The sequence below is a fragment of the Sciurus carolinensis genome, chromosome 11 (genome assembly GCF_902686445.1).
Source record: "Sciurus carolinensis chromosome 11, mSciCar1.2, whole genome shotgun sequence".
Lineage (NCBI taxonomy): Eukaryota > Metazoa > Chordata > Mammalia > Rodentia > Sciuridae > Sciurus > Sciurus carolinensis.
The window spans coordinates 69,533,322-69,543,341 of NC_062223.1; the positions used below are offsets into that span (position 1 = coordinate 69,533,322).

Below are 10,020 nucleotides of genomic sequence, written 5' to 3' on the forward strand. Positions count from 1 at the left end.
TTGGATGTGAAATGCTATTTCTATATTTTTACTTTCTTCTAACTGATATTTGGTATTTTCTTCTGGTTTAAATACAGGTAACCAAGCCATACTAGTCTTAGAAATATCTATGACTTTATCAGCAACCACAGTATTTTCAGTTGTTGAAGATATCTCCAAATATTTAAGATCATAATTATTTTGAAATGAAGGTGGTTATAAGATCCAGCACCACATTTAAGAAATTTAATGTGTTACTAAAGACACATACTGTCTCTATTATTGTGTGTTAATAAAACACATGTATGACTTTATACACATTTTTTTCTCAGTAACTGTATTTTGATATTACTGGTTTCCTCAGTAATCACTTATACATTCATTTTGATGCATTTTAAAACCTTATTTTGAGATACTTCTACTATGTGCAGAATTAATAGCTCAATCTTTGCATAATACCTTAAATTTCATACTTAAATTTCTCTTCTTTTTAGAACAGCTCCATTAAATTTTATTTTCACTCTCAAAATCTTTCAAGTCTTTCCAGGGAAATTGTCAGGCCTCCTAAACAATTCTACTTAATTATGCAATCAAATTATTTTTACCTCATTTAATTAATAATCATTTACTGAATTAAGTGCTATGTCACACCTTCTAAAGGACCCAGAGATGAAAATAGCATAGACAGTTTTCCAAGGAGTTTTTAATTTGGGAGAGTTAGACAATTGATAAAGTCAGGCAGTGAGAGGTGATGGGCCAGAGGTGGTGGAGTAGAGCTGTTTGAGTCAAGCAGGAAGCCAGTCAAGGGTGTCTTCCATTCTGGAAGCTCATTCACAGTTGAGATTTATATTGCAGAGCTCAGAGGAGGCTGAGAAAAGATTGCCAAGGGATGTTTAGAGTTGTCCCCAGATCCTTCAAGGCAGGTTATTTTTCCCTATGACACATATGAATTCTATAAGGTATTTTAACTCTTTTTGAATTCTTACACCTTCTTGATTGTCCTTTCAGGAACAATCAAGTCAACTGGATCAGTTGCATATTCAAAATATTAAAAAAAAAATACCCCACAATCCTGTGATGGAGGAAATGTGATAGAAGAAGCATTAGCCACAGGGAATTCACTTACTGAATGAAGTACTAAGTCATGTCTTCTAAAGGACCCAGAGATGAAAATGGCATAGATGTGGAAATTATATGGCTGAACTTCACAGATGAATCCAATCTGTATTCATTATTAAAAGTGTGATATGTAGAATATGAAAGATGATTCTTTTGATCTACTCTACACTTGCCAATTGAAAACAAAAAATGAAAGCACTATCTTATGGAGTATTATTCCAAAACACCGAAACTGTTCAAACTGAAGTAGAATGATCAACATCTAAAGGTCTTGTAAAGGGGGTTTTTGAAAAGGCTCATTGTGATTGGGGTCATTTCTGGATATGCACACCTGACTTCTTGCTGGAAAGGGAGATAGACTATGAGGCAGACAAATCATACACAAGCAACAGAATTTCTCCTTCTGGGACTCTCTGATGACCCCCTCACCCAGCAGCTGCTCTTCATCTTATTCCTGGGTGTCTATTTGGTCACTGTGCTTGGAAATCTGCTTCTCATATCCCTCGTTCAAGTTGACTCCCAGCTTCACACGCCCATGTATTTTTTTCTCTGCAACCTGTCACTGGCTGACCTCTGTTTCTCTACCAACATAGTTCCTCAGGCCCTAGTCCACCTGCTTTCTAGAAAGAAGTCCATTTCATTCACACGTTGTGCAGCTCAGCTTCTGCTCTTCCTCATTTTTGGGTGTACACAGTGTGCCCTTCTGGCAGTGATGTCTTATGATCGGTATGTGGCCATCTGTAACCCTTTGCATTACTCTAGCATCATGACCTGGAGGGTGTGTGTCCAAATGGCTGCAGGATCATGGACCAGTGGCATTGTAGTGTCTGTGGTGGACACTACTTTCACACTAAGGCTACCTTACCAAGGTGGCAACAGTATTGCTCATTTTTTCTGTGAGGCCCCTGCACTGTTGAGCCTGGCATCCACAGACACTCGCGTTTCAGAGATGGCCATTTTCCTCATGGGGGTTGTTATTCTCCTCATACCTGTTTCCCTGATCCTTGTCTCCTACGGCCGTATCATTGTGACTGTGGTCAAGATGAAGTCAGCTGCAGGGAGGCTCAAGGCATTTTCTACCTGTGGCTCCCACCTCATGGTGGTCATCCTTTTTTATGGGTCAGCGATTGTCACCTACATGACACCAAAGTCTTCCAAAGAGCAGGAGAAGCTAGTGTCTGTTTTCTATGCAATGGTGACTCCCATGCTTAATCCCCTCATCTACAGCCTGAGAAACAAGGATGTGAAGGGAGCCCTGCGGAAAGTAGCCACAAGGAATTTCTGGCGCCACCTTGGAATCAACCGCTGACCCAGAGACCACTTTGACTTCCGACATGTAAGACTTGCTAGGTAGTCCTCTTCCTTGTGACTCTAAATATGGCAAAATTCTCATTCTTGGGCCTTAACCACGGACGCACTATCATTTATGTAGCACTTCATTTATAGAAGGAGAAGAATAATAATTCATGATCAACGGGATGCAGGATATAATTCCTTCTGGTTCATCCTTTGTAACCTAAAAGGAATTCCCTATGAAAAAGTAATATCTCATAAACCTTGTGAAATCTTTTTATATATATATATATATACCAGGGGTTGAATCCAGGTGCACTTTACCACTGAGCCACATCCCCAATTCTTTTTATTTTTTATTTTGTGACAGGTTTTCACTAAGTTGCTTAGGGCCTTGTTAAGCTGTTGAGGCTCTAAGCAATACTCCTGCCTCAGCCTCCTACAGGCTTGTGCCACCACACCTGGTGACCTTGTAAAATCTTTTTAAACAGGATACATATTGTCTATTCTGGATCTATCATTTGGTAGTTTTGAATTTTTTTATAACATAAAATAATAAAAATTTAACAAAGATTACTTATTGACTTACCATGAGCTAGGTGTTCTGTGTGTGTGTGCGTGTATGTGCATCTGTATGCATGCTTGAGGTCAATAATGAAAATCATGGGTACAAGGAAGCAGAATATATAAGCTCTGCTGTCTTACAATTTTTTTTTTTTAGAGACATGAAGATAAGATCTACGAGGATACACTTTCATACAGGTGACTACAGAGTTTTGGAACCCAACAATCAATAATGACATATTTCAGGGCTAGCAAGTCTGAGGAGGTATAATCACTCCTAATCCTAAAGAACAAAGAGGAGGGTATTAAGACCCAGAAAGGGTAACTATACGTAGAATGTACCAGGTAGGGGCTGTGGGCTATGTGATACAGAGTTGAGCAAGCCATGGAAAGAAACATTTTAAGCTCATTTCCCATAAACCTTTTGATCCTCTGCTATTGTATTATAATTAGAAGACAGAGAACAAAGTAACAATCCATAAATGATAGCAAATGTTCTGAAGCATATGGCAAGGTGAGAAAGTACAGAGGATGCATCTGAAAGCATGTAAAGAAGGTGAAGTAAACTTCTTTTCCACTTGTTCTTTTCCCAGTGATTAATCCATGTTCCCAATGCAGGGAACATTTAAAATTCCACTGATAACTTTATCACAGCAGTGTAATGTCAAGTAGGTCACACTCCTACTCGGTACCTAAAGGAATAGCTTCCACCATGATTGTTTATGCAAGGAAACTGGGAAGATAAAGGAATGAAAAAAAAAAGCTAATAATTAGCAGGAAACATAGTGCTATATTTCCTATGGTCACTTATGAGAACTGAATTAATAATTGTAACTTTTAAAATCCACCCTTTCATGGATTCTTAATTTTTCTGCCTTAGACCGAAAACCAATTGTCTTTATAGCTAATGTATTTCAGCCACCCAATTTGTACTTAGAGATAGGATCAGTCAACTGCAGGCAATATAGTGACTTTATCATTGTCTGCCCATGAGTTCAGTAATATAAGTATCCCAATACTAGTGAGCATTCTCTGTTTCCAATTCATAAGGACTGAGTGCTTCAGGAGCATGGGAAACGTATTTCTTTTTTGGATACTAATAATTCTTAATCAGTCAAGTGCAAGAGTGTGGAGTAACTCCTCAGTAGTAACTTAGTTTATCATCTAAGGAGCTACTCCAACTGAATCCCTAAGTTTGTAAAACCTTTACATTCTGGCAATTGTATAAACAGGTCATATTTTGGCCACTACTTAAAGGTCCTAAGAAAGTACTTCAACCTCTTTCACCATCTGAGTGCTGGGGTTTCAGGATCCCTTTCTAATTCCTCTAACTTGTGGTCAGTGAGCATTTATCCAGTTGTCATTCCAGGTCCTGCTTTTGCACCAACTTGGAGGCAACTTGGACTTTCTCAAATGGCTGCCCCAAATCTGTGGCATGAATTCCAAGTGCTGGTGTGATTTGGTGTCTGAAAATGAGATGCTGCATATTGCTAACTCAGTCCACTTCATATCTGGTTGTGCAGAGCCCAAAATATCTCCTTTGCCTTATAGGCAATCCACTGAGAGTAGGGAAGGGGCTTGAGAACCATGCCAGTGACATTTGTTTTAGATCTGAATAAGATGTCACCAAAACAGACAGTTCCTGCAGTCTGTGTGTCCTGCTTCCCATTCTCTCTGTCTCTGTCTCTGTCTCTGTCTGTCTGTCTCTCTCTCTTGTTGTTGTTGCTTTTTGGTATTGGTGATTGAATCCAGGGGCACTTAACTACTGAGCCACATCTCCAGCCATTTTTAATATTTTATTTAGAGACAGGATCTCACTACATTGCTTAGGACCTGGCAAAGTGGCTCAAGCTAGCTTTTGAAATTGTGATCCTCCTGCCTCAACCTTCCCCAAGTCACTGGGATTATAAGCATTCGCCACTTCAATCAACCAATTTCCAACCTTCATCCAGTAAGAACAAGGGGGTGTTATGGTTTGGATGTGAGGTGTCCCCCAAAAGCTCATGCATGGGACAATGAAGAAGGTTCAGAGGACAAATGATTGGGTTGTAAGAGTCTTAACCCAATCAGCGATTTAATCCCTTGTCTGGGTTTAACAGTGATAACTGAAGTGGTAGGGTGTGGCTGGAGGAGGTGGGAATTGGGGTGTGGCTTTGGGTATATACTTGTATCTGGTGAGTGGAGTCTCAACTCTTCTCCATGATGTGAGCTCTTCCCTCTGCCACAGTCTCGGGCACCATGATGTTCTGCCTCACCTTGGGCCCCAAGGCATTGGAGCCAGTCTTCTATGGACTAAGATCTCTGAAACTGTGAGCCTTCAAATAAAATTTTTCTCCTTTAAAATTGTTCTGGTCAGATCTTTTAGTCACAGCAGCTGAAAAAGCTGATTAAAAAAGACGGCTACATTTTGCTACATTCTGAACATTCTCAAAAAACAAAAACAAAAACAAACAAAAAAACACCCTATAAGGACCAAACCCAGAAATCAGTGTCAATCTGAACTCCATAAAAGGGCTTTCTATAGTGAGGGAGAAAACCTAGGCAGGGAGTAAGAAGTACCACTTCTCTGATGGTTGGATACACATGAGAAACTCAAGAAAGCCTCCTCCACCCGGAGGAAAAGCAGGACTCTGGGACGGGCTGCTGAAGAGGGTCTTCCAGGCTGGCCTCCGGGTGGCGGTGGTCACAGGACGGGAAACAAAGCCCAGGGCCACTGACTGGAGGCAGTGGTGGCCAAACCTACTCACAAGCCAGCCAATTCCCTGCGGCGGAAGTCTTCAGAGATTTCCTACCTAGAGACCCTGAAGAAGGCCAGGAGAGGGCCCGGAGAACCACGTGGACATGCACCTGTGCAGTGGCCTGGTCCTACACCTAAGTAGTCAGCGACACAGTGCGAGTCTCGGTTCCGCACCACCGACCAATGGTGGATGCCAGTGAGAATCAGCAGAACAATTTTACCACCACTCTTCGGCAACAGCGAGTCCAGGTGAGTGAGTTTAGAATCTCCTAATTCAAAGAGTCACCGCCCCAGGCCTTCACAACAACCTCAGAAAAACCTTTGTTCGTGTATGATTACACAAATGGTATGAATCTACATTGTGTACAACCATAGAAACGAAAAGATGCACCCATTTGTGTACAATGAATCAAAATGCAGTCTGTAAAAATAAAAAAAATGATTAAAAAAATAAGGCTTCACATAACCTCAAGAAAATCTGCTTTCTCTCTGGCTCTTTGAAACTGATGATCAACATCACTGATGAGTAACATCACTGACACAGAACTGCCCCCTCCCCTGCATCCAGTTTCTCAGGTAAATACCATCTTAATTTTTTGTGTGGGATTTTCATGGACTGCTTTTCTCTTATTAAGACAAAACCACAGTAAATTATATCTCATCGTGTATGAACATAGTAGATGTATGTGCTGAGGTTTCAGTGGTTGGCGATGGTGAATGAAGTTTATTTGGCATACGCTGATCTTCATTTTAAAATTTTTTGAGCGTCTTCTGGCAAGGTACAGGTTTTGATGTTCAAGTTTTATTGGGATGGGACCTTTTGATTCCACGGTCAGGTGGATGGAATTTCAGGACATATATTTGCTCCTGAAGTCTTTAGGGCAGTGTCTCTGGAAGGGTGTTTCTATTGGGAAGCTTTCTATTGGGAAGTTGTGTGAAGTAGGTATGAGAGGCAGTCATCATTGTTCTCTATAGTTTTTAAAATTATAGTCTATATTTTTCATATGTCTCCCCACCTTATTTTCTTCTCAGTACTCTTTCGTTTATTGGTTTAGGAAAACTTGAAAGACTCTAAATCCAGAGAAGGCAACCTGGGTAGGAAGTGTTTTAGTTAGATATTTTGCTGCTGTGACTGAAATATCTGACTAGAACAATTTTAAAGGAGAAAAATTTATTTGGGAGCTCACAGTATCAGAGGTCTTGGTCCATTGAGGACTGGCTCCATTCCTTCAGGCTCAAAGTGAGGCTGAACATCCTGGTGGGAGAGTGTGGCAGAGGGAAGCAGCTCACATTATCAGGAAGCAGAGAAGACACCACTCTCCAGATTCAAAATATATACCCCCAAAGCCACGCCCCAATTCCCTCCTCCTCCAGCCACACCCTACCACTTCAATTACCACTCAGTTAATCCCATCAGGGATCAATTTCACTGATATAATCCAATCATTTCTTCTCCAAATCTTCTTGCATTGTCTCACACATGAGCTTTTGGAGGATACCACAACTAAACCATAACAGGAAGTCTGGTAATACCTTAAAGGGATTTACAAAAACATTTGCCACACCTGATGCTGAGGCTCTTGGTTATAGGAACCCCTTCTTGAGCCATATATCCAGAACTTTGTTTGCCTTTGATCCCTAATTTGTCACCAGTCCAATCATTTGTCTCTCGGAAGATTTACCTTTGTGATAAAATTTTGATCATCTGGTACTGAGAATTTTACACAAAATGAAATAACTTTTGGGTGTAACTCCAAGTCCAGAGTTGCTCACTGAGCACCTTGCTGTCTCAACATTGACCTGAACATTGGTGCAATCTAGTCCAAATCAGACCATAGAACCTATCAGTAGAATTTGTTTTGACATTCTTCTTGTTAAATTACAAAGTAATATAAATAGTATGTGTTTATATGTGTATCATTATGTAAATTTAATATAACACATTGCATGCTATAATAAATGATTTGTTATCCTGCTGTTAAGTTTGTCATTTGGGAACCCTTGCTACAAGAGATCTAAAGGACACCTTGTATGGGGAATGAAATAACCTGGTTCCTTGATGACACACAAAGGTAAGGTTATTTATAGGGTTGGTGGAGGGGACAGCCTTGTGAAGCAAATACTGTTTAACCCTATGATTATCAGTGAAATATTAGGAATATGTTTGCACACAGATATATTGCCTGGCCCCCAAGGCTGTTGTTTGCTGAGGCTCCAGAGTCATACTAGTTCACTAGGAAAAAATATAGTCTGCTATGTTGATCAAATAAGAAGCCAGCTTGAAAAGGACAGTTGATTTCATCCAGTCACCTTAAGATTATAGAAAAAAGTTGAGTAAGCAAAGAATCATCTGAGTTACTTACAGCATGTTCCCATAATCTCTCTACTTATCTCTGGGGAGTTCTTTACCCTGTATAACAAGCAACTTTCATGTCCCACGTGGCTAATATGAGACTTAGGCAGTAGTCAGTGTGGACTCTTTCTCCACATAAGGCATGGACCACTGTAGCAGAGGCACAACTCCGCAGGTGCTAGCTATCTAAACGTGTACATTCTAAACCCTGGGCATTTTAACTATCCTTTTCATTGTCTCTCTTTCTCACTAGAATATAGATTCCATGAGGCAAGATTTTTTTCTGTTTTGTTCACTACTGTGCCTAAACAGGGTCTGACATGTACAAAGTGCTGAATAAAATTTTTTTGAGATTTTAGGTGCAAATTCAAAATTTATTGAAAAAAATGAGTGAAAGAATGAAAAATTCAGTTATTTATTATCAGTATAATTACTTTCATTACCTTATAAATAAAAACATCCTGGAAATATACAGGTAAGGTTGTTGGATAAACACAAGAAAAATAAAGTACAAGATCATAAAATGAAATGCAGAAAGAATGTAAAAACAGAAAAAAAAGGTGGGCTGTAATAAAAATTTCAACTTTCAGAGGATCCTCATTTATGAAGAGTCTGCTATACCTAGTTTCACAGTATATGGAACCTGCTCTACTGATTTCATTGCTCATGTTCCTCCATTCAAAATGGATTCTAGTCAAAAGTTCAGATCCCAGTGGGCACACTGTATCTCCTGGGAAGAGTAGAGACCAAAACCCATTTGAAGAATTCAATTCCATTTCCTGTGTCCCCACATGCTACCCCTTTAGTTTCCAGGTGTCAGTCATAATTTCTGAGGGCCCAGGGTCCTGCGAACAACCCGCCTCAGTGCAGCCTTCACTTCATTATTTCTTAAGCTGTAGATGATGGGGTTTAACATGGGAGTCACCACTGTGTAGGAGAGTGACAGCAGCTTCTTGTTCTCAGGAGAGGTGTTAGATCGGGGTCGGAAGTATGTGAGGATCGCAGTGCTGTAGAAGAGGGAGACAACCAGGAGGTGGGAGGAGCAGGTGGAGAAGGCCTTGCGTTTCCCCTCGGCTGAAGGCATCCTGAAGATAGTGGATAGGATGCGTACATAGGACCCCAGGATCAGCAAGAAAGGGAAGAGGATGAATAGGACAGTGGCTGTCAAGGCTTCCAATTCGAACAGAGAGGTATCAGCACAGACCAGTGCAATGACAGGAGGACTGTCACAGAAGAAGTGGTTTACTCTGTTGGGACCACAAAAGGGGAAACTAAAAATCCATGTGGTTTGCACAGTGGCCACTGGAAACCCTGAGAACCAAGAGGCAGCTGCCAACTGGGCACAGGACCTCCGGCCCATGATGATTGGGTAACGCAAGGGGTCACAGATGGCCACGTAACGATCATATGCCATTGTGGCCAGGAGGCAACACTCAGCAGCCCCAAAGAAGAAGAAGAAATACATCTGAGTAGCACAACCGAGGAAGGAGATGGTTGTGTCTTGGATGATCAGGGTTCCCAGCATCTTGGGCACAATGACCAAATTGAAACCTATCTCCAGGAAGGATAAGTTTCTGAGGAAGAAGTACATAGGACTTTGCAGGGCAGAGTCAGCTGTAGTGACCAGGATTATGAGGATATTGCCCATTAGGGTAATCAAATAAATGGTCAAAAACAGAAGAAACAGTAGAGCCTGTAGCTCAGAGGACAGGGTTGAGAAGCTCACGAGAACAAACTCGCTGACAATTGTCAAGTTTCCCCACATCATTCTTCTGCCCAAGATTTCATTGGGCATTTAAACTCTAGAGAGGAAGAAATCTCCATGTTATTTATACCCCTGTATACTATAAGAAAGGAAAGCTTCTGTGTCCTCATACTCTTTCTTGTTATGGTTGTTGAAGATAAAATATCTGTCCTCTTCAACACATAAAAAAGAAAATTTGACCATTGGAATTACACATTTTGGGTAGAATTT

At 40.7% G+C, this 10,020-nt stretch overlaps 2 protein-coding genes across 2 annotated transcripts; one reads left to right on the forward strand and one right to left on the reverse strand.

Moving 5' to 3' along the window:
• Positions 1-1,459: 1,459 nt before the first annotated feature.
• On the forward strand, positions 1,460-2,407 carry LOC124959509 (olfactory receptor 2D2). Its single transcript, XM_047517936.1, has one exon. The coding sequence runs from the start codon at positions 1,460-1,462 to the stop codon at positions 2,405-2,407; it is 948 nt and encodes a 315-aa protein (XP_047373892.1).
• Positions 2,408-8,865: 6,458 nt separating this feature from the next.
• Positions 8,866-9,813, reverse strand: LOC124959941 (olfactory receptor 10A4). Its single transcript, XM_047518434.1, has one exon. It carries the CDS (start codon positions 9,811-9,813, stop codon positions 8,866-8,868), a length of 948 nt encoding a protein of 315 aa, XP_047374390.1.
• Positions 9,814-10,020: the final 207 nt, after the last annotated feature.